Source organism: Lissotriton helveticus, chromosome 9 (genome assembly GCF_964261635.1).
Source record: "Lissotriton helveticus chromosome 9, aLisHel1.1, whole genome shotgun sequence".
Taxonomy (NCBI): domain Eukaryota; kingdom Metazoa; phylum Chordata; class Amphibia; order Caudata; family Salamandridae; genus Lissotriton; species Lissotriton helveticus.
The window spans coordinates 1272310543-1272335641 of record NC_136070.1 but is presented as its reverse complement, the minus strand read 5'-3'; the positions used below and the strand labels follow the sequence as shown (position 1 = coordinate 1272335641).

The 25099-nt window shown below is 47.1% G+C and overlaps 1 protein-coding gene across 1 annotated transcript in view; it reads left to right on the top strand.

The window, feature by feature from the left end:
- Positions 1-3990: 3990 nt before the first annotated feature.
- Positions 3991-25099, top strand: part of CRELD1 (CRELD disulfide isomerase 1) — a 100237-nt gene continuing 79128 nt past the window's right edge. Inside the window, exons 1-2 of the mRNA XM_078661837.1 lie at positions 3991-4107; positions 22580-22751. Coding sequence (XP_078517963.1) covers positions 22617-22751 — 135 coding nt within the window. The 5' untranslated portion in view covers positions 3991-4107; positions 22580-22616. The remainder of the gene's footprint in view (positions 4108-22579; positions 22752-25099) is intronic.

Genomic DNA, 25099 nt, shown 5'->3' with positions numbered 1-25099 from the left:
CTTTTCACACTTCCGAGTGCACTATTCAGACACTACACACCAGTGCTAGCCCCTAACACTGCCTGTCAGTGCAAGCCTCTCTCACTGGGAGCCTCTTACGCTTCATGGGTGCACATTTCAAACACTACAAACAGTGCCAGCCTCCAACACTGCCCCCGTCAGTGCAAGCTCCTCTAACTGGCAGCTTCTCACACTTCCAAGTGCACTATTCAGACACTACACACCAGTGCCAGCCTCTAGCACTGTCCGTCACTGCAAATGTCTTTCACCGGAAGCCTCTTAACCCTCACGGGTGCACAGTTCAAACACTACAAACAGTGCCAACTTCCAATACTGCCCGGCAGTGCAAGTCCCTCTAACTGGCAGCTTCTCACACTTCCGAGTGCACTATTCAGACACTACAAACCAGTGCCAGCCTCTAGCACTGTCCGTCACTGCAAATGTCTTTCACTGGCAGCCTCTTAACCCTTATGGGTGCACAGTTCAAACACTACAAACAGTGCCAACTTCCAATACTGCCCGGCAGTGCAAGTCCCTCTAACTGGCAGCTTTTCACACTTCCGAGTGCACTATTCAGACACTACACACCAGTGCTAGCCCCTAACACTGCCTGTCAGTGCAAGCCTCTCTCACTGGGAGCCTTATACGCTTCATGGGTGCACATTTCAAACACTACAAACAGTGCCAGCCTCCAACACTGCCCCCGTCAGTGCAAGCTCCTCTAACTGGCAGCTTCTCACACTTCCAAGTGCACTATTCAGTCAGCACAAACCAGTGCCAGCCCCTAGCACTGACTTGCAGTGCAAGTATCTCTCACTCTTCTAACTCGTTCAATATTCAGACACAAGAACCCAGCCTGGTGCCAGACTCTAACACTGCCCGTGAGTGCACGTGTCTTTCACAGGGCCATTCACACTTCCATCACTTGCACTATTCAGACACTATACTCCAGAGCCAGTTTCTGTTACTGCAGGACAGTTCAAGTTTCCAAACCTATCGACCTGCTGGAAACTGCAGGCAGTAGCCAGCTCCTGGCACTGTTTATCAGCGCCAGCTTCTAACAGAGCCTGTTAGAAATACTTGCATGACCAGAATTTTAAAGCCGAAAACCGGGACATTTCACAAAACTAAAAAAAGGACTACTAATTAAATTGCGTGCACTGCAACAGCACGTGCACAGTAATTTTTTTTATTTATTTATTTCTTTTACCTAACTCGGACGGCCTAATGCCAGAGTTTACTACCCCCCCAACCTGCCCCTTCGCAGGGCAGGTTGGCCTTCGGCGCTCCACCGGCGTGCTTGCTGCGCGCGTCCGCTGCGCTTCCGCGCGGTGACCTCCATAAGAGGCGAAATGGGAGGGAGGAGCAGCTGGGAGGCGGGAGCGGGCGGCCAATGGGCGAGGGACACGAAGGCAAAAGGGGGTGGGGCCGCAGGGGAGCAGCGGCAGGAAGCGGGGGGGCAGGAGGGCAGTGGTGCGAAAAGGCAGACAGTTAGAATAAGTACACAAAAGAAAAAAAGTCAAAATTACAGGATGGGGAAGAAAACAATGTTAGGCACAGTGAGAGTGGCAGTCACGAGGGGCGGCGAACCCTCGGTCAGCGGCAGAAGAGGGGAGACACGGGCACCCAGGAGGAGCCGTGCGGCATGGGGAGTGACCCGAGGTCAGGTCAGCTCTTCATACTGCTCACTAGTGCACTCTCTCACACTGCCTGCCACTCTTTTCATACTGCCCACAAGTGTAAAGTCGTCACATTTCAATGTTCACCCCGTGCCAGCTTCTCGCGCTGCCAACTAACCCTGGCAACTAACTGCTGATCCTTATACAAGTGTTAGTTCTTTCACACGACTACCTACACCTGCCAGCTTCTCACACTTCCGGCTAACCCTGCCAACTCTCTGCTCACATTTTCACGAGTATTCGTTGTTCACACTATCCACGACTGCCAGCTCCTCACACTGCACACTAGTGGTAGCTTCCCACAGTGGCAACTAGTGTGACATTCTCAAACTTGGTATTAATGTGAGTTCTGACCCTGAACACTCAGGCCAACGTGCCACACTGGAAACAAGCACAGGCTCCTCACAGTGTCCACCTATTACTGGGAAACATACTCCAGACAGAGAGGAAGCCGGGTCACTTGACCATTCAATCTATGGCCTCTGTGCTGAGTGTGATAACAGTGATGTCGAGCATGGAGGTAGTTTGGTCTCCCTCGATGCCATGGTGCTGTTCCACTGAAGAGGTACAAAAGGGGGGTGGTGATGGACGGAGCATCTGAACCAATCAAACACTCACACCCAGTCAAAAGATCTGGGTTTGATCCATCACCGTTCTTTAGCCCACTCTGCCACCCCAGTTAAGACATGGCTATATGCGAATCAGTCTGACCCTGTGACTCATGGGAACAGTCCAGCCCGAACTGCCAAGCCATGCCTTCCCTGGACCGAAAACAAGCTTCCGAGGACCGGTTTCTGGCATTCCAGCCGTCTTCAGCCCGGCTTGCTTGAATCCAGTGGCAAAGTGAGCAAGGGACTCACGTCTGAGCATACCCTGCCACACTTATGGCGGCCAAAGTGGTACAAAAGGGGGTGGTGATGGACGGAGCATCTGAACCAATCAAACACTCACACCCAGTCAAAAGATCTGGGTTTGATCCATCACCGTTCTTTAGCCCACTCTGCCACCCCAGTTCAGACATGGCTATATGCAAATCAGTCTGACCCTGTGCCTCATGGGAACAGTCCAGCCCGAACTGCCAAGCCATGCCTTCCCTGGACCAGAAACAAGCTTCCGAGGACCGGTTTCTGGCATTCCAGCCGTCTTCAGCCCAGCTTGCTTGAATCCAGCGGCAAAGGGGCCGATTCACAGAACTAACTTAAGACAAAATCCTAAACTTACTGCTTTTGGTATTCACAGAAGTTAGGATTTTGTCTTAAGTTTGTCTTAAGACAAACTTAAGACAGACTTAAGACAAACTTAAGACAAAATCCTAACTTAAGTCTGTCTTAAGACAAACTTAAGACAAAATCCTCACTTCTGTGAATACCAAAAGTAGTAAGTTTAGGATTTTGTCTTAAGTTAGTTCTGTGAATCGGGCCCAAAGTGAGCAAGGGGGTGGTGATGGACACTGGTCCTTGGATGCTTAATTCCGGTCTGGGAAATACATGGCTTGGTAGTTCGGACTGGACTGTTCCCATGAGGCACAGGGTCAGAGCTGATTTGCATATAGCCAGTGTCTAACCCAGGGTGGTGTGGAGTGCAAAAAAACGATGGATTTAGGCCCAGATCCTTGTACTGGGGTGAATGTATGACATTGTTCTACATTCTGTCCATCAACTGTGTTTTTTGCAAGTTCCACTGAAGAGCTTTCATTGACGATTGGTGCTGTTATCACCCACGTGAGGGTACCTACGCATTTAAAGCCAGGAGGACAAAATCCAGAGTCTGTTCTGTCCTCGTTTGATCACGTGACCAGGACATTGCATGCAAGCACCTGCAGCGGGTGCTTTAACCGGCCGGGCTATTTGGCTGTAAACGATACGTGTCAAGTTACACGTTTCTGAGGCTGAAGCATTAATCGTCAGTGCTATACTACTGAAATAACAAGAGAATTTTACATCCATATCCCTTTGGCAAATTCAATGTCGTCCTGCGCTCTGATAACAAAACACGTGCATTTGGAACGTATGACTGCAGCACAAACACACACCTTTGCAGCAGGTGCATTCATCCTATGAGCTATATCGCGACTGCTAGCTTTCCGTCCGTGAGCTGCAGGGAGGCAGCTCTGAGCACGTGCCTCATGCTGAGGGCTCCTGCCCATCACACACTGCCCTCTCACAGTGGCAGGGGGGGGTCCCAGTGCCAGGGGGCTCACTCATTGGCTGACCTTGGCAGGGTGATGTCACAGCACATGGCCGGCCGCTATTGGCTGCCGACAGGCTCCAATGGGAGGCAGGGCCAGCAGCCAGCTGACTGCAGTGCTCCAGGGCGGTGCATGCTGGGAAGGCAGCAGCTGGCGCTGCAGCAGATCAAACCGTGCCCACTGCAGCCGGAGCGGAGCCGTGCACAGCCCTGATGCGGACGGGCACCGGGCGCTAGCGAGGTAGGTGCAGTGTGCCCGCCTGGGGATGCCCTTGTAGGGGCATTGGGGTGTCACCGCAGAGCTGGGGGGTCCTGTCTGCAGCGTGAGGGGCTGTTTTGTAAACCCTGCCGGCCCTGTGTGCAGAGGCTGGGCTGTGCCAGGGCGCATGGGCAGCAAGTGCCTGGCACGAGGCACCAGAGATGCACCCAGTGCTTGCCCCCCAGGACTGCCCCCATTGCTGCTCCCTCACAGCCCCCCGGCCCCTCTGAGAAATGAATCTTTTAGTGATATTGTCGCATGTGGGAAAAGGAGACCACAGTCCCGGCTACTCCACTTTGACACTGTGTATCCGCTGGTTCATGCTACCTGGAAACATCCAAGCGTTTTTAATTAGACCAATCATGTGTGTCAGATGTGTGGAAAATCGATATTTTTTGTTTTTACCTCTCCCTCCCCCCTCAATCCGCACCCCGATCAGTGCTCCCTTCACATCTCCCCGTAGCCTTGTGCCACAGACCGCTTGTTTTGACCACAGGTTCAACCTGTGTGATCCTGGACACATCGCCTCTTTGTCCCCGTTCGCTGACAAAGGTGGACGCGCTTAGAAGCAAGCCGTAAACCCGTGTTAAGCGGCACTATATGGAACTGGACCGGTACAGTGGCAGCTGCGACTCGCGCCCCCCTCCAGCACCCCAACAGCACCCCCCCCTATCCCAGGTTTAATTCTTCCACGCCTGCACAGTAATGGCTACTTTACATGTCTCTGCTGTGCGTGCGCTCCGTAGGGACCCGGGCTCACTTAGCCGACATCTCCGGGCAGGGAAGGATGTGAGCTGCCCCCCCCCCCCTCCCCGCTGCTCTCATATAACACATGCAAATACCTGCCTGCGGATGGCCCTGTCTTTGCATTCTTATTTGCATACGGTGCTCTTGCAAGGACATTTCATACTCCCACAATTTAAATCACCCCTTAAGGTACAGCGTTGTGGGTTTATCAGGAGGCCCGGAAAGGGTACCAGAATGCTACAATACAAGTCGGACAACTCAGTGGGTCAAGTGCCTGCTACAGAGATCTCAGTAACCTGCAGGGTAAGATTCAAATATAGGCAGGGCCAACTTAGACTTTCATCATTTGGAAGTTGATGATATAAAAGTCGATAGGTTTTTTACAATAGAAAAAAACCTTTGTTAGCAGAACTGAAGCAATAGCAAGCTGTGCGGCACCAGGGGGTCTATGAACGCACACTTTGTTGCTGTTACAACCACACAAAGACTGCAGGGGTTCTTGAAGTGTGAACCCCGATGTGACCTGTAAGGAAGGCATAGGCGTGTCCCCCGCACAAAGCACAGCCCCAAGTTTCAGGCCTGGATTACAATGAAGAGGAGCACAACCAGAGCCCTCAATTCGAGGGACCTCAAACTCTGGGAGGTCTGAGAGGAAACTGCGAGACTGGAGTCTGTTCTCTGCCAAGCCACAACCTTTACAAAAGCGAAACAGTGTGTGTGTCTCGTGCATTACAAAATAAATACAGTGGGGCGATTCCACCAGATGTCTCGGTGCCCTGCAATGCCCCCTTTTTAGGGGTCACCTGTCTGATTGTGAGAGACCTATTGTAGGTTCACAGTCCACCCTTTGTTTATCATTGGTTGGCATTATTGTCATTCTCATGGGTTTGCTTTTTATCCAATGGCTTGTCCTCTTCTTGGGTTTGTCCCTCCCCTGCAGCACAGTCTTTTTTACAATTCTTCTGATTGACTGACTTGTATCCTTCCACTGTTCACATTTAGGGAACTACTTCTTTCTTGCCCATCCAGCACTCCATGAGAATTGCATGTGATTTTTACCCTCTTCTAGTGTGCTGCTTGCCTCTCTCAAATACTTACTTACCCGCACTCTAATACTCCCCTCCTCCCACTGCTCGTCTGTAAAAGTCTGTAAAAGCACGGCAGCTGGGATGTTTCCGCTGTCCTGTGGCCAAAGAGCAGACTTTAATGGCTGTTAGGGTTTTATCTCATTCATTCCACATATCACATGAAAGCGCACGCTTTGGCACAGCGAGGCTTTTAAGGCACCAGGGGAAGGGCCATCTGCTGCTCTCGCTCCATTGGTGTCTGAGGCAGAAGGTGTACTTGGCATGACCATTCTTCTGGAGGCCCAAAAATCTGCTCATTGTGCTACAACTAGATGACCAAATGGCTGAATCCTGTGGAAAATAAATGAGGGCTTGGGAGGCGTTTCCCCATAAACATTCACACTTCCTTGTTCCTTTTAAATTCTGCCCAAAGTTTGCGGAGTAAAATGTATTTGAAAAATAAACCAGTATTTTCATAAAGATTGAAAACATTGAATTCAATGTACAGTTTTGAAATACCATAAGATGTGTACTAGCTTTTTCATCAGTATTTAAAAAAAAAAAACTTTAACTTTTTTTTAAACATCACTTACAATCTTTGGCAAAGTTAGTAGATCAGCGCTCACATTATTAAGTTGAGAACTATTGGCTTTATCATTGCTTGTTTTGTGTTCTCATTTTGCACACAATGGCTTGGTATTCATTTACTCTGGCACATACCAGTGTGTCCAGGCAATCCACACGTAAACACATGCACACCTAAGTATTCTTTAATGTACACGATTCGCAGCACCGCTTGGAACATCAAGTGTGGCACCAACTCCTTCCTCGTAGGGCACACTACAGCCACACACACTACAACACCACACATTACAGCCGCACACACTACAGCCACACATACTAATTTCAGCCTGCAACAGTACAGACAAACTCTAGTGCTGCAATGGCACTCAAGTAACAGCAAAGCGCTAAACAATTTGATGACCACAAATAATTCTACTTTTTAGGTCGAGCATTTCAGACCTCTTGTATATACTTTAGTTTATACTTATATATTAGTATATACTTATGTGTATGTCCTTTGTGGGCTCTGGAGTTCAGCCCTAGGATTTGTCTGCTTCCGCTTAGGGACTTTTTTTTCTGTTCAACTGCCTCTATTTAAGTGTCTTAATAAAAAAAGACCAGCAGAGGTCAGTAAAATACCAGAATTGCTTTTTGCTGAGGGACTTTCTTTTTTAGGCATTTTCTGGCAACCCCCTCTATTTAACTTTCTTGATAAAAAACGACCAGCAGAAGTCAGTAAAATACCAGAATCACTTTAGCATTCTCTTGATTCCAGTCCAAACAAATTGTCTTCCACGAGCACCTGTAGACAATGATATTTTTTTCAAATCTTGTATTTTCAGTGATCTGACCACCAAAGGCCCTGATTTTATATTAAAAACAGAGCTTTGGACCATACCATTTCCTGTTGAAAGGCAATATTTCTCTCCATGTGTTCCCATACCTGGCGTGTCACACAGTTTGGTGCTCACTTTCCACCATGTTAAAGAACAGTAGATGTTTCAGCACCCAGGATAATGTGCCGCATAGCTAAATACACATAAGGTCCCAAAAACAAGACCAATTGCATTGCAAATGCTTGTTGTGTTTTTCTGTGATTAGACATGGACTAGCGTATATGATAATTCAATATCCTAAGAAGATGGTGCAGTAGGGTTGGGGTAGAGTCACTCAATTTCCAGCCCAGACTAGCCTTTCAGGGACGTCAGACTGTCCGACTCTTCTGTTGCGCCCGGCTGTAGCCCCCTCTTTGGGTGGGAGAGAGTGCGGAGGACTGCTAGTGAAGGTGGGTGGCTGGTAATGAGGAGGGCAGAGTCCTTCAATGTGTGTGAGAGGAGACAGCCCCAGAGGAACACTTCTGAGTGGGGCTGGTAGATGGGACTGTTGAAGCATGTGGGAAATTAATTTGACAACATTGTCTTGGATCCATTGACAAGTTATACCAAATGAGGGGTTTTAAGCAAATTATCACAAATATTGGGTCATTTTGTGCTGCATGGATTATTGAAAGAGCTCAGCCTTCTTTGAAATGAATAATCAATAACAGACATATTTTCAGTGTTGGTGCAGTCTTATTTCCATGTCAGTGGCCAGAGATTATGCAAAGTGTCTTATACAGAACCACAGGGGCCAGAATCTCTCTGACTGGCCTTACTCGGGTACGTCAACACCAGCCACAGCAAGGTGATGGATGGAATGTTTGAATTAATCTCAGTCACAGGCAATCGCTTAGAGCAGCATACTAGTCCATCATTTTTCACCCATCGTACCACTCTAAACAAAGACCCACCATATGCAAATCTGTACTGACATTGCTCCTCAGAGAATCAGTCCATCCCGAACTGGCAGACGAGGCCTCCTCCCAAGGGACCACAAACGACCCCAGACCGGTTTTGCCCTATTTGCTGCTCATCAGTAGGGTGCAGCTTGAGTTTTTTGGCACAGTGAGTACAGGACCCACTTCTGGGCATGCCTGTCACCCATAGGGCAACCACAACAAGGTGATGTATGGAAGGCTTGAGCGAATCTCAGCCACTGGCAATCACTCAGGGTCGCATTCCCGTCCATCGTTTATTGTACATCTTACCACTCTAGACAAGGCTCGGCGTATACAAATCAGCGCCAATCCCACTCCTCATGGGAGGAGTCCATTCTGAACTGCCGGGTGATGGACTGGGATGCGGCTTGAGTAATTACCAGTGCCCGAGGTTAACTTAAGGATTTCACACGTCACTATACCTCGCCGCTGTGTGTATGCCCAGCAGTCGCTCCTGTGTTCATTCTAAGACTGGAACTATGTTACACCCAACTGAGGAGCCTCAATCAGAGCAAAACCGGTCCCAGGATGCTTGTGTTTTGGTTCAGGAAGGACCTGGCCTGGCAGTTAGGTCTTGACCGTCCCATTGGAGCAAATGAAGACTTATTTGCATATGACGGACTCCCATCTGAAGTGACATACTGTGCAAAATATTGTGGGCTGGGGTGTGGACTGAGTGATTACCAGTGGCAGAGATTATTTCAGGATTCCATCCATCACTTTTGTGTATGCTTCAGTGTGTCACCCTAAGTAGGACAGACGTACTCGGACACGGTCCTGTGTACACTGTGCCGCTGGAACCAAGCTGTACCTGGCTGATGAGCCCTACAACGGGTGAAACTGGTCATGGGCTGCTTGCAGGGAGGGCCTGGCTTGGCAGTTGGTTGGACTGTTTCTATTGGAGCATGGTCAAGACTGATTTGCATATGTCTGAGTCCAATCTGAGGTGGCCCGGTGAGAAAAATAATGATGGACTGGGATGTTGCCCGAGTGATTACCAGTGGCTGAGATTAATTTAAGCATTCATCCATCACTGTTTTGTACACTTGTTTCTCAGGTATGTTCAGTAGCTGAAGCAGTGGTAAGTTCTGTTTCCTTTCCATGGGGATGTCCTTTATGAAACCACCAACCACTTGCCTCCTCAAAAATGCTAATGTGTAGTGTCAGACTCTTTTCACAATTTCAAGATGGTCAAAGTAGTCCGACGGGCTAGAGGCATTCATTCTGGGCCACAAACATACTCCTGTGTGTCTGCTAGCTCCACCAGCACCGTTGACCAGTTTGGACCTGAACTGTGCCCCATTGTGGTTGCGGACTACTGGACTGTGGGTAACATGAACTGAGGCCAATATTTATTTATTTATAAAGTTTTATACAGCGCTAGCTAGACCCATGAGTATCAGAGCGCTTTACATACACAAAGGAAATGAAAAAATTGCACTACATCGCAGGACATGAGGATGCATAAAGATATTCGCAAAGACATCATACTTATGAATACATTGAAGGGGAGAAATGCAGGTGGTTGAAAACAATCAGACAACCACCATCCTTGAAGGGCAGAGGTTATACAATAGTAACACAGAAGGTTGTGTCAGCTGTAGGTTTCCAGGAGTACCGCTGACACCAGTTGTAAGTTTCCAGGAGTACTACGAACAATGTCATGCAACATTTTTACGTATTATGATTAACGTAGTCTTAAGTTGATCGCAAAGTAAAATTCTGCTTTGGGGAAGGTTAGCATCGCTGTGCAATTGCATATTTTTAGGTATGGCTAAAGGCAGCTTCAGGTGTTGTGCAACGTTTTTGTTTCTAATTCCTAAACAACATTCAGAGTGCCCCTGAAGTATTACCCTGCCACCTCACGCCATTGGCTGTTTGTATCATTCCTCATCCTGGTGAATACTTGCACGGCAATGCACTTGAGACTAATTTCCGTGCAAAAAGTGCACTCACTTACTAGAAATCATAATATTTATGTCATATATGAATTGTGTACATAAAGTCTGTGGCCATTCGCAAACTCTCACAGTTAACCTTGCTTGATCCACCCACTCGCGACCCCTTGCGAGCGGTTTAGCACGGTGTGATTTTAGGCAGTCGCGGAGTACCAATATGCAGTAGTACATTCGCGGCAGGTATTCAGTTTTGGAGCTGACCGGTGTGAATGGAGCTGTTTCCAGCCGTAGATCAGTCTTTGTGAATCCACCCAAGACTTCCACGAAGTGATCTAGTGGCAGCTTCGCTTTGGCGTTTTCTGGGGCTTCGCTCATTTTGAGTAATGCTATAATGGATTTCTTGGGCTTTTGGACCATTTTAATATCCTCTCAGATGCGGACTCGTCCAGTCTTGGCCGCTGAGAAACTAGTGCATGGGACCAACATCCCCGAGCCATCTTAATGCCTTGGAGCTGTGTCAGGCACCTCTGCTCCACTCACTGGCTGTAATAAACACCTTCACAAGGTCTCCGGAGGCCGCCAGGCCTTGCCCCAGAGGATGACTTTGGACATAGGACTCAGTGTTTTTTGTATTTGTTTTCTTTATTTTTTTTTCCAGTGTTCATTATTGTATTTGCTGTGTTTTCTTGTATGTAAATAAAAGAGCTTTTCGTTTGACTGCTCATTGAGATTCACTGCAGTTACTTGTGCCCCAAGGTGTATTTAATGCACACCTTTACCACCTCCCCCTGTAAGCCTGAGCTGTTTGTCAAGCACTTTAAAGGTATCGACTTGGTTATCCATTTGGAGGGAGATAGTGCCCGAGGGCGCGTCACCAGTGGTGTACAAGAAGACCCATCACAGTCGCTGCTCAGCAACCCCTGACTGTCTTGGACCCAGAGAACAGACTTCACATCCGCGATCTACCCGTATTGTGGGAGACTCTAAAGAGACAGTGTTCTGTGTCATCCTGCAAGTATTGTTCTGCCTGAAATCTGTGTATTTTTAGTAAATTCACAAAAGTCCCCAAGATTTTGCCAGAAATCTTTGCCAGTCCTAGCTCTTCAGTTGTACTACAGCTTCTTGTATTCTTCTCACTGAGGATATTCTGTACTTGGAGTAATCAGTAAAGGTGTGTGTTTGTGGCAATGTGCCCCGGCACTTCTAAGTTCCACCCATTTCCCGCCGATGCAAAGGGTTTTCCAATACGAGGAATCGACCTCCCTCTCTTAACCTCCGAGTCCCCCAAATATGAGAGCCTTTCTTTGGGGACTTTCACACCCAATTTACATACTTCATGCAGTCTTTTTAGGATTAGTGTTATGAGTGCTGATGGGGTGGAAAAACACAGGGATTGCTTGTGGCATCCTAAAAATGTTCGGCGCTTTTACCGTATGCCAGCAAGATGGTTAACCAATGCTTGCTGCTGGTATGTATCCGCAGACCACCAGCTAAACAGTGCTAATCACAGCAAGGCCAGCTCAACCTTCCATCCTTCCGAAGTTAGTAAACTGAGTTCCATTATTGTGTATTGCAATTGCATTTATATAGCACTTACTACCCCATATCAGGTGTTAAAACGCATTTTCAGCGAGTGGCGTGCTACTCCAGAACCAACAAAGGATTAGTGGTGAATTAGTATAGTGAAAATATGAAAGTATTTTTGTGGTGGATATGTTAGTCACTTACTAGGATTGAGAAGGATAGTGGAGTGATAAAGAAGGGAAAAAGGTTTGCATTTATATAGCTCTTGCTACTCCCAATGGGGTGTTGGATCGCTTTTTCGGCGAGTAGCACGCTACTCCGGAACAAATAAAGGAGGATTAGTGGTGAATTAGTACAGTGAAAATATGAAAGTAATTTGAGTGGTGGATATTAGTCAGTTATTTGGACTGAGAAGGATAATGGAGGGAAAGAAGAGGGAGAAAGGTTTGCATTTATATAGCGCTTGCTACCCTTGATGGGGTGTTGAAGCGCTTCTTCGGCGAGTAGCACGCTACTCGGGAAACCCATAAAGGATTAGTGGTGAATTAGCATATTGAAAATATGAAAGTAATTTGAATGGTGGATATGTTAGTCAGTTATTTGGATTGAGAAGGATAGTGGAGGGATAGAGAAGGGAAAATGGGTTGCATTTATATAGTGCTTTCTACCCCTTATGGGGTGTTGAAGCGCTCTTTCGGTGAGTAGCACGTAATAGTAACAGCTGTTATCTACAACAGTTAAAATGGTAGAGGTATGGTGAGAAGCACCGTTTAAAATACAGTTATTACTATTATTATTCCCAGTGGCCCCCCTTAGGCACCTCTCCAGCCATGCTCCCACCCTAACCCTAAACTCCTAAGTTCCGAGGCCACCCCAGACTGGCAGGCTCTTATCAGCAGTGTCTTCTATCTGCAGGTGTAATTGTTCATGGATCCCAGGTCTGTGATGCTGAATCTTTCAGTTGTATTTACGTTTATCACTATCTGTGGGCCACTGTCCAATAGGTTTTGAAAATTTAGCGTAACTATGTACACAGGGTGTCGTCTGTTATGTGCCTGCTCCACAAAGTCAGCATATCGCTGTAAGTGTTGATGTCCAAATAAGTCAGGAGTGCACAAGTGCCAAGCGGGCCACTAAGTATTACGGCTGGGGCAGTTTACATATTCTCCTGGGTATGTATGCATCTATGTTAAAATGTATGTATTTGGTATTTCCATAGCATAGACAAAGCCAAAACGCAGCCAAGCACTGTACAGCATCAAAGATGAGCATAAAGTCAACGCGTGATAAGAGAGGTAGCTCGGCTGCGGACGGTTAAGTCATTGTCAAGTTGTGTTCTTTCAAGAGTAGAGCCTTCAACTCCTTGCTACATTGGTGCACTGTTGGACGTTCACCGATGCCTACAGGGATGTTGTTCCACATCCTGGTGCATAGATGGGAAAGGCTTACTGCCTTGGTTTCTGCAGTCTGGCAGTGTGCTGGCTGCAGGTGAACCGAGAACCACCAGAGATGGTGAGCTTGTCTGCAAGATAAGTGGGCGTGCAGCTAGGGCGGTTTTGTAAATGATGCAGCTGGTATTGAAGATGGTGTAGGCTGGCAAGGGGAGCCTATGGAATTCCATCAGGGTGCATTTCTTATCTTAAAGACCCAGGTGTAATTGAATTTATTCATAGATTATAGATGCTTCCAAGATCCTATCACCATAGAGGCTCGGTCTGCAACGCACACATTGCCATGCCAAGTCTGCATTGCCCCAGTATATAAAGTATGATTATGATATAAAGATGTTGGTCCCTTGCTCACTTTGTCACTGTATTCAAGCAAGCCTGGTTGATGAGGGGTGTTACCCTGAAACCGGTCGCAGGATGCTTGTTTCCGGTCCAGGGAAGGCATGGCTTGGCAGTTTGGGCTGGACTGTTCCCATGAGGCACAAGGTCAAGACTGATTTGCATAACGCTGTGTCTGAACTGGGGTGGCTTATTGAGCTAAAGAACGATGATGGATTCAACCCAGATTTGTGACTGGGGGTGAGTGTTTGAAAAGTTTCAGCGCTCCGTCCATCATCTCCTTGTGTTTGCTTTATAAAGAATGATTGCCAAGTCGGGTTATGCATAGCCATGGTATGTGAAGCCGCCTTGTCATGCCAGTTTCTGCCTTTTCTGCATATATAAAGCACCACTGCCAGTCCAGTCACCTCTTACACTTCACCCCTATGTAAAACTCCATTGCTGAGTTGGTGCCCACATTTTTCTATGTCTCTCTTTTGTACTTGCAAGTTGCTAGCTGGGGGGGACTGGATGCTTGGATGTTGGGTAGTCCAGGACTTTGGCCCATCCATGTATCGTGAAGTTGTGCAGTGCAGTGGCTGTGGTGCTGTGCTGTGTCCTTATCTTCTGTATGCCCCATCACTTCTACACGTGTGTGCAAGCATTGCAGCTGCCATCTTGCAAGGTTATCACATTGTTCTGGCAGCGTGGAATACCAAGGCACTTGTACTCGCGTCGTCGGGATGGCTGAATGACATACATGCCACTGGTAAGGCACCAGTGCTGAAGCCTACATGAGGTTCTTTTGAGAGTTAGCAAAGAATGGAGGCCACCACCCTGAAGCTGATGGTGGGGTGTGCTGCAAGTCCCGCAGAACACGATGGCCAGTGACGTGACACCTAGAGTGGAGCACCTCCAGTTTCCATTGGTTAACATTGGGCGTCCGACCCCGAATCTGACCTCTGCACCAGCCGCCCCTGTGCCGTTGGTGGTGTAGTTTTGGTTCTGAACCTTGCCTGGTGTTGACCTGAAACCCAGAAGTCTGGATCTGTAAGTCGCATACTTACCAGAAAATCTGCATTCTTGTTTTCCCCCCATAGGTTAACATTGCATCGCCTGAAAATTGCACTGTGTCCACTTTAAGTGTATTGCATTTTTCCTGAAAAACGTACTTACCTTTTTGCGTACATCTTGGTATTAAAATAAAACTTGAAAGAACCTTTTTTTTCTAAAATTGGTTTGAATCTCCTTTTAGAGTTGTGTGTTAGTCACATAGGGGCCGATTCACAGAACTAACTTAAGACAAAATCCTAAACTTACTACTTTTGGTATTCACAGAAGTTAGGATTTTGTCTTAAGTTTGTCTTAAGACAAACTTAAGACAGACTTAAGACAAACTTAAGACAAAATCCTAACTTAAGTCTGTCTTAAGTCTGTCTTAAGACAAACTTAAGACAAAATCTTTCCTTCTGTGAATCCCAAAAGTAGTACGTTTAGGATTTTGTCTTAAGTTAGGTCTGTGAATCGGGCCCTGTGTGCATAACAAATGTTTGACACTCATCTGTGTTAGGCCTGAAGCTGCTCGCCCACGCTACCCCAAACAGAGCACTTTGCGTTTACTTTGAGCCCTGAACACTTCTGGGGAATCTCTGGACTCTTTGCACAGTATAACCTTTACTGGTATACCATATATACAGCCAGCTTTCTATAATGGTGGTGCAGTGCTGGAGTACAAGGCTCAACATTGTTGTACCACTTGAGAGTGATTTCACAAGGGAAATCCAAAATTGTCTTTAATGAAAATATTTTTCTAATTTTCGATTTTTGTTTCCAAATGTGTTTTAAACTAGTGAAACGGCCTTGGTTAAGTCCTTTACTGTTCAGAAATTTAAAAAGTCTGTGAAGTAGTGGTTTTTGTAAGTTCCTAATAAGCTCTCAACTACTTTAAACACCATGTTGTAGAACCCAGGGACCTCCCAAGAGCTCGACAAGGCCCCCTATGCCACCCCTCTATCTGCAGCAGTTGGTTGAAAATGATACGGCCCTGTCAAGTAAAGCTTTCCCCACTGGGGAAGAGGATGATGAGCCCCCAGAGGTAGAGGCTGGGGATTCTGACTCCATATCTACCCCCACACATATTAACACCACTGGGAGCGACTCCAGCAGTGTTCCAGATGAGATAGATATTGGAGATTCAGATCTTCAGAACCAGGCCAGGAGAATAACCCTAGAAGATAAACTCTTGGCCATAGAAACATAAAGTGATGAGAAGGGCCTGGGACCCAACTCTGATGACAGAAAAATAATAAATAGAGAGCTTGTAGAATCTTTTGACTCTAAAATCCCCAAAGGGATTGTCCCAGTATTCTTTGAGGGTGATATCACATCACTGAGTCGTTCTTTGCATTTGAGAGAGCCCGTCTTGGGAGAGAGGTCCACAGGAAGCCGTGGAGTGCTATCCTGTGGGAACCGTTCTCAGAGATGTGCAGGTATAGACTCCTGACACTCAATGAGACATATGCTACATCCTATGACCTCATAAAGGGTACCCTGATTGAGAGCTTTGAATCTAGTACTGCGGTGCATAGGATTAAATTCAGGGAGGCTCAAAAACCCAGTGCCAGACTTGGGTAGATTTTGTAGACTCCTCACTGAAAATACTTGGAGGTTAGTTAGATGGTAACACTGTACTTGACTTCGAAGGGCTTCATAATTTGATAATGAAGGAGCATCTTTTAAGTATTTGTCAACAAAAGAAACTACATACATTTCTGGCAGACCTACATGCCCCTTTCTCCCCAAGAATTGAAAAAGAAGGCTGACCACTGGGCCAAGACCAGGATGACCAAGATTACCACTGGTAGGGGAGACCAAAATAAAGAGGCCAAAAAGCCCCCCACGGAAAGAGGATAACCCTAAAACAAAGACTTCTTCAGGCCCTCAAAAATCTGCTCAGGAGGGGTGGGACGAGAAACCCTTCACAGTCAAAGGTTGAGTACCAGGGAGAAACTGGGATCCCAAGAAGGCTTGTTGTCATGACTGTAGGTCATTGGGACACCAAACTGGAGCCCTTAGCTGTAAAAATAAAACCAATGCCTCTAGGCACCCTGCAGTACACGCAGTTGCTAATGTCCAGATGGGATGCCAGGTGTGGCCTGACCATGGCAATGACCTCGCTGAGGCAACCCTAATTTTTGAGGGAGGGGTAGACTTACCCTGTGCTGCCTGGCCACTACTATGAGAAAATACAGACAGCACCCCTTGATAAATGGTAAAAGAGTAAAGGCCCTGAAAGATACTGGGGCTAGTGTCACCATGGTGGCAGCGCAACTGGTTTACTCAGAACAGTACCTGACTTGAAGGACCTATCAAGCCACCAATGCTGATAATATCACAAAGATCCATCCCACGGCTTTGCTGTCTTTTGACTGGGAGGGAACAGTTGGACAGAAGGTAGTGGCCGTGTTCTCATCCATCCCTTTAGACTGTCTGCTTGGAAACAATTTGGAGACTTCCCCTTGGGCTGAAGTCAAACTGAGGACTCATGCAGGAATGCTAGGGATCTCAGAATGGGGTTATGTAAAAACCAGAGCTGAGCTCTGAGTGAAAAAGAAGTGCTGGATCCTGAAAGAGAGGCCCAGCCCACCAAGAGTAAATGCAGGAAGAGGACCTATTGGGCCCAGGAGGGAACTGAGCCTGAGGAGCTTGGGCCTTACACAGCTGAGCTCTTGGGCCAAGGGGGACCCTCTAGGAAGGATCTGTGCCAGAGACAAGAAACCTGTCCCACTCTTGAAAGCCCGAGGCCGCAAGCTGCTGCACAGCAACAGGGTGATATCAGTGGAAGCCACTGGGTCTATTGGGAGGATGGGCTCCTGCACATTAAGGCCAGAGATCCTAAATCTGGTGCAACCAGCAGAGTGGTAGTACCATAGAAGTTTAGAGAATTTCTCTTCACTTTGACCCATGATATCCCCTTAGCTGGGCTCCTTGGTCAGGATAAAACATGGAGTAGATTAGTCCATCACTACTTCTGGCCAGGGATATCCCATTAGGTGAAACACTTTTGTCATTCCTGTGTCTCCTGCCAAGCCGGTGGTAAAGCAGGAGGCTGCCTGAAGGACCCCTTAATTCCACTTCCAGTTCATGGGGTACCCTTTGAAAGAGTAGGGGGTCACATTGTTGGCCCCTAGACCCTTAAACAGCCTCAGGGAACATATATATTCTGGTGGTAGCGGATTATGCCTTCAGGTATTCTGAGGCTATTCCCCTTAGACCCACCACTGCCCCTGCAGCGGCCAGGGCCCTCCTTGGTATCTTTACCAGGGTTGGTTTCCCTAAGGAGGTAGAATCAGACAGAGGTACAAACTTCATGTCTTCATACTTAACACATGTGGGAGGAGTGTGGAGTGTCTTACAAGTTCCCTACCCCCCTACCACCCACAAACCAACGGCCTGGTTGAAAGATTTAACCAGACATTGAAAGGCACGATTGGTGGACTCCCTGAAAAACTCAGAAGGAGATGGGATGTCTTACTTCCATGCCTGCTTTTTGCTACAGATAAGTGCCACAGAAGGGAGTGGGGTTCTCACCCGTTGAACTTCTGTTTGGGTATCCTCTCAGAGAACCAAAACAAGACATAGTGCATTATGTGCTTGCCTTCATTTCAGGGTGGAATTAGTACATGGAAAAAACAAGCCGAAACCTTCAGGCCAGCTACGAGCTTCAGAAGCAGTGGTAGGACTAAAAGGTTATTGGAGCCTGTGGCATCTAGGGCCCTCCAGGATAACTGGAGTGGACCCTACTCTGTCGTTGAAAGAAAAGGGAAGGTCACCTATTTGGTGGACCTAGGCAGTTCCAAATATCCCAAAAGAGTTATACATGTCCATTGCCTAAAGCCCTACTATAACAGAGCTGATGTGACCATGCTCATGGTTACAGATGATGGACTGGAAGCTGATAGTGAACCTCTCACTGATCTCCTCACCAGTAATCCAAAAGATGGGTCTGTTGATGGAGTGATCTTGTCAGACACCCTCACTGATCAACTGCGGGCTGATTTGCAGCAATGTCCTAAATTGCCTTGCTGAGCTCTTCTTTCTGACCCCTCATCAGACTAGCTGGTGTACCCATGATGTAGACACCGGTGACTGCCGACCTGTCAAAAACTAAATATACCGGCAGTCTGATCATGTCACAGAACACACGATCCAATCAATTGTGCTGTTATTGTCATATTACGTCCAGACCCATGTCGGCGTCAGAACCTGTGAGGGTCGTAGCTCACACGCTGATGCATTACACCGCTATAATATGCCGATAACAGCAAAATCGATGGGATAGCGAGATTGACATATACAAAGATGAGGCACCATAATATTGGCACTAGATACAAGTGTAACAATAGATTTGACACTTTGGGACAGTTACCAAACTTGTCTGCAATCATGGGGCATCACATGATGTTGGAGTAGCTTAATACCTCTAGCTGACACAAGTAAAAATATACTTACAAGCCCTGAAGAACTTTCTGCTAAGGGACGAAACGTGTTGGCTACATCAAGATTTAAAGAAGAAAAGTTTTATACAAAAAGAACAAGAAGATTGTGCACAGAGAAACCCTTTCAACAAAAACTTTGATGGCGTTTGTGCACTATGTAACCTAAACTATCTGCAATCCATATAACTTTCAAAGGATGAATGGTGGGTGTTTATCATCCCTTTGTAATTAATCAATGGAGTTTTGCTCCTGTGTGGAAGATTAAGTGGCTGATCTTCCAAATCTGTGCCCCACTTTATTTGTACTTGAATAATCAACTAGAAGTGATAGGTGTGAATTCAGTTGCCTCGGTCTCGTTTTGTAACTCACTAACCCTAATTGTGATGCAGTGGGTGGACCCAGTGCCACTCCACTTGTTGCACAATTGATAACTACACCCCTGCATGAAGCCACCTAGCAGGAGTAAATAGGGCACACCTAACAGGATTCATTCAGGGCGAATGATCTAGAAAGAGTCGAATGACCCAAAGGAATCGTGCTCGCTTAAAAATGATTAACTAGAACAAAATCCAGTGCACTTGGCTTTCTTATCTCAATGTAGAATTAATAATCAACTTTGTGTACATACACGGGCTGTGCCGAAGAAACACCATTTCCTGTGGCTCGATATGAAAACCTGGCATTCAAAGAATGAGCGGTGATGAACTACCAGTGCATTATGGAAGTGTTTTAATGGAGGCTGTTCGGTTACTGAAAACATTATACAAATAGTAGAAACATCTACTTCCGGTTCACCTATGTAAAATAGAAGAGTAAAGGGAAAGTGCTACTGAAGAAATTTCTTTGGCCATTGAGTGTCCGACAACGCACAATCCCAGAATCCCCCAGTCCTTTCCAATACAACTTCTTCCTCTTTGGTTCTAACTTTAACACCTGGAAGTTGACACCGGTGAGCTGCCATCTTTCTCCCTCCTTGCTGTTGTCAGACACATTTCAAGTGTACCTATATGTGTGAGACGACTAACGTTACCAGATCAAAGTACTGCATCTGCAACGCCATGGCCCAAGAATTCTTTAAGAGACACCCCCAATCTTGTAAAATCAGTGACATTATCTGACGCGACTTAAACTTGTATTACAACCATATCCAGTTCTTACTTGGTAATCTGCTGTAAAATGCACTGAACCAGCTTGTGTTGGTGCACCGGTGTCCCCCTCACTTCGGTGGTCAGGGGTTGGCCAGAGGACGTCATCATTGTGTTATTTGTGTCTTCCATCACAAGCTCATCAGTGCAGGGGTCTTGATGGAAGCACCATTGTCCTTCTCAAATCCTTGCAGATCCAAGCCCAGCCCTGGCTGGAAGGAACTTTTCTTAGAGTTCTGTCTGGCATTGCTGAGGTAAAGAGCCGGTCCTTCTGCTACACCTGGTCGTCCGCCTGGGGAGTACGTTGTGAACATTACCAGTGAAGAAGGCACTGATGGTTTAAAGAAACTAGTCAGCGACTCCTCTATGTCAAGCTTATCATACCCCAGGAAGATGCTAGATCAGATACTCAGTCACTGCATGATGCCAGCACAGCAGCTTCAGTGAGGGGCAAACACGAGAGGAGATTGTTGCCTCCCTGTATTTTAGAAACGTCAATGCTGCCGTCCAACATTTTGCTGTTTATGTGGGCTACGACACTGTTGACCACAGAGAATCGTTCAACTGGGGAAGACGATGGGATTCTCTGACGCGTCACTAGAGTAAACACAATGGTTCTTCAAAAGCTCAAAACAACAAGTGGGTCATGTGAAATGTAAAACCAGGGTGTGATGTGGTGCACCCCAGGGTTCCCCTCCTTTCAGGCTACTCTTCAGCATACATCCTTTTTCATGCTTCGGAGGTGTTTAGAAGGGCCACGGACCATTCTCAACATCTTTGAAGTGCGTATGAATATCACGGGCATTGTGATCATCTGGTTACCTTTATTCTGCTTGTTCTCAGTTTCTTAGGGCAGGAGGCATGGAGTCTAACCCTGGGTGGTGAACTCCCCTTCGCGTTATGCGGTGCTCGCGGAGTTCCGAAAAACTCCGCTTTACATAGCGGAGCAGAGTTTTGGTTTTTTTTGTCGCTCGCATTCACCAACGTCAAGTTGGCGTCAGCGAGCGATGAAAATCCCCCTCCCGGCGAGATTTTTCCTCGTTTGCGATTGCCAACATCAAGTTTCTCATTGCAAGTGGTCATGTATGCTCCCAACCGCTCGCATTGAGAAACTGCCCACTCGAGTAAAAATCCACTCGAGCGGCAGAAAAGGTAAGCTTGTGCTGCGCAGGGTGCTGCTCACAGTGTTTGCACAGTGCGGACAAGCATCCAGCACTGTGCAATCACCGCAAACTGCATTTTTCTACCGTACTCCGCCGCTTGTGGAGCTCTGCGTGGTGTGACTGAGATTTCTTTGCACTTCACGTAGCTCCGCGTAGTGCAACTCCGCGAACTCCGCCCAGGGTTAATGGAGTCACCCCTGTGTCCCATCTCTTTGGAGGTAACTTATGGTGTCAATCCGCCTTCCTCTACTTTTCAATCTATACTTGGGGTTCCCTACATGTCCTGGGGGCTGTCCACATTTACCAGAATGTTAAAGGCACCCACACATAATCATGCATACTGTACCTCAGATATGAGGCTCTTGGCCCAGGGCAATAGCAGATGCTTGCACATTTCACCCTCTTAATACTGGCACTGGTTCAAGAGGCCCTTGACAGCTCACACACTCTGTCACTACATTAGTTAGCAGGGTAACATTTCAACATGTCAGGCCGATAACTCAAAGGGCCCTACCCACTGCTTCTTGAAAGAGATCCTGAAGGGTAACATGTCTCTTTCCATTATCCAACACAGCAAATTAAATTCTTGTTCTTTTTCTTTATTCCTTGGATCTTCACAACAGCCGACACATGTTTCGTCGCTTACAAGGGAAATCGTCCTGTGACTTTATCAAGGCTATGTTCTCTGTATGTATTTCCTTATATTGTGGAGATAATTCCAGCCCACAAGGGGTTCTGTTATTTGCGACGTCCACTAAGTTTGTGCGTATATCCAAAGGGTCCAAGTGTGTGACACAGTTTCTCATTCGTAATGCGTGGAAATAGGTCTAGGGACGTTGCTCCTCGTGTACCTCCGAGTACGGAACCCGTGTTTTCCTGTGTTGAATTTTGTGCTCACATTCTGCACTTTGATAATCACTGTGACATTACTTTTGTGTGCTGAGGATTTTCTTTCATATGTTTAGTTGGCTAAGGCTAACGGTTTTGGGGAGTTTGGTGGTTCTCCTCACCTTCCAGCACCAAGATAAGGATGGACATTTTTCATAACAATATTTGTGTTATTCTCCTTAGTGGCGCCCTTTTCCTAAAAAACAATACCACTGTCCATTAGTGTTTTCTTTCCATTATCCTATAGGCTGATATTGTTCATATTTAGTGCGGAAACATGAATCTGACCCCAGAGATCTCCCCTCTTAATGGGATTCTAAGGTCGCTAGCTGACCACCCTGCCCTCCCCACTCTCACGTTTTCCTCCTCTTCCTATAGGTTGCTGCTTGCAAGGAGCACTGGCCCAGAGAACAACATGGCGCGGGGAAGGCTATCGGGCCTGCGGGCAGTCTGTGCCCTCCTGGGAGCCTTACTCCTTCTGCTGCAACCTGGGACCTCCACGCAGGAACCCTGCCAGACCTGCAGACACCTTGTCAACAACTTCAAGAAGGTGGGTGGCAGCAATCTTCCAATTGATGCTTACATTGAGTTAATATCGTTTAGAAACGTATACTTTATTTATTTCATATACTTGCTTCTTTTCTTGCTGCGTTTCTTTGATGCTAACACTTTGCCTGGGTTTTAGCTTCATGGCATGACTCAGTTGGCTGGTTCCTTTGGACTGCAAGCCTGCTTCTGTATTTAGAGGTTTAATTTCCGCCCCCACTGTGGTTCTTTCATCACTCCTTCGTCCATTACAAAGTCCTCATCTCAGACTTCATCTGGCCTTCTTGGTGTAACAGGACCAGCCCGTGAAAGAAGTAGTGGGTACTTGGCATCAAGGTCATTCGGTTCCTCTCTGCTCCCTCCAGTCTGTCCATTAGGAGGTGCTCACTTGAATTGACATGCAACATCCTAAACGATCCTCCAAAAGGTAGTAAAACCTCACAACCATCATCGTTGTCATTGCTGTCGTCAACTAACAAGAACCTCTACATAGGATCTCACCAGGTGTATGTCTCCCATAACTTACTATACATCACAACATGGTCCATCCATGTTGGCTTCTAGAGTAAACACTACTCGGCTTCGTTATGTTCTTGTGCTACAAGCAGGGCTACTGGCCCTCCAAGGGTGCTCAAGATTTGTGTCAACATTCTGTTACTTCCTCCAGAGCCGACCGCCTTTCAGGTTTCCATGAATCTTCACTCACCAGCAAGCAAAGGTCTTCACTAAATATTGTACGTCAAAGTATGCTGAGTAGTTGCCTTCCTTCGGCTAAGAGTAGTTGGCTTTACTCGGCTAAGAGTAGTTGGCTTTACTCGGCTAAGAGTAGTTGGCTTTACTCGGCTAAGAGTAGTTGGCTTTACTCGGCTAAGAGTAGTTGGCTTTACTCGGCTAAGAGTAGTTGGCTTTACTCGGCTAAGAGTAGTTGGCTTTACTCGGCTAAGAGTAGTTGGCTTTACTCGGCTAAGAGTAGTTGGCTTTACTCGGCTAAGAGTAGTTGGCTTTACTCGGCTAAGAGTAGTTGGCTTTACTCGGCTAAGAATAGTTGGCTTTACTCTTCTAAGAGTAGTTGGCTTCCTTCGGCTAAGAGTAGTTTACTTCCTTTGGCTAAGAGTAGTTGGCTTTACTCAGCTAAGAGTAGTTGGCTTCCTTCGGCTAAGAGTAGTTGGCTTCCTTCGGGCTGAGAGTAGTTGGCTTCCTTCGGGCTGAGAGTAGTTGGCTTCCTTCAGGCTAAGAGTAGTTGGCTTCCTTCAGGCTAAGAGTAGTTGGCTTCCTTCAGACTAAGAGTAGTTGGCTTCCTTCAGGCTAAGAGTAGTTGGCTTCCTTCAGGCTAAGAGTAGTTGGCTTCCTTCAGGCAAAGAGTAGTTGGCTTCCTTCAGGCAAAGAGTAGTTGGCTTCCTTCAGGCTAAGAGTAGTTGGCTTCCTTCAGGCTAAGAGTAGTTGGCTTCCTTCGGCTAAGAGTAGTTGGCTTCCTGTTTTCAATTTTTTGTTATTTGCTGGAAAGCAATATCAATTAATAAATCCACAATGCCCATGTTCTGAGTAAGGGTTTGCCCATGATCAGATAATGTGCCTAGAAATACAGCTTCAGGGGAGAAAGGGAGATGAGTATGGCAAATTATATTAATCTGAGACTATACTTTCAAACAAAACTGATGTGTATAGGGACAGGAAAAGAGGATATGAAATAAGTTTGCGGGAGAAGCATTACAAGACCAACATTCTGAAGAAAGTGTGGGTCGAAATTTTTGTAAGGATAGCGGTGTAAACAGAAGTCTATTGTATATTAATTAAAATGTTTGAGTCGTGCTGGCTGACCTTGAAGTCTTGAGGAGTTTTAACCATAATTTATCCCAAAGTGTAATAGGCCATGAAGAGTGGAAATCAGATTCCCATTGGCGCTCCGTGTGGGTCGTGGGTCTTGGATCTGTGTAAAATGGGCGTATTAACCCCTTCGCTGCGGGGGTAATTCCCCTGCTGTGCTGGGGGAGGGGGGAGCGCACAGCGCCCGCATGCTCATGACGAGCTCAGCTTGTCATGAGGCACGGCGCTCCTGTGCTCATGACGAGCTCAGCTCGTCACAGGTGCATTGGCTCCTGTGGAACGCTCAGCACAGCAGGGGAATTCTCCCCGCACCTGAGCGTTCCACGGCTCATGACGAGCTCAGCTCGTCATGAGCACCGGAGCACCGTGCCTCATGTCGAGCTGAGCTCGTCATGAGGCACGGCGCTCCTGTGCTCATGACGAGCTGAGCTCGTCACAGGTGCATTGGCTCCTGTGGAACGCTCAGCACAGCAGGGGAATTCTCCCCGCACCTGAGCGTTTCACGGCTCATCTCGAGCTGAGCTCGTC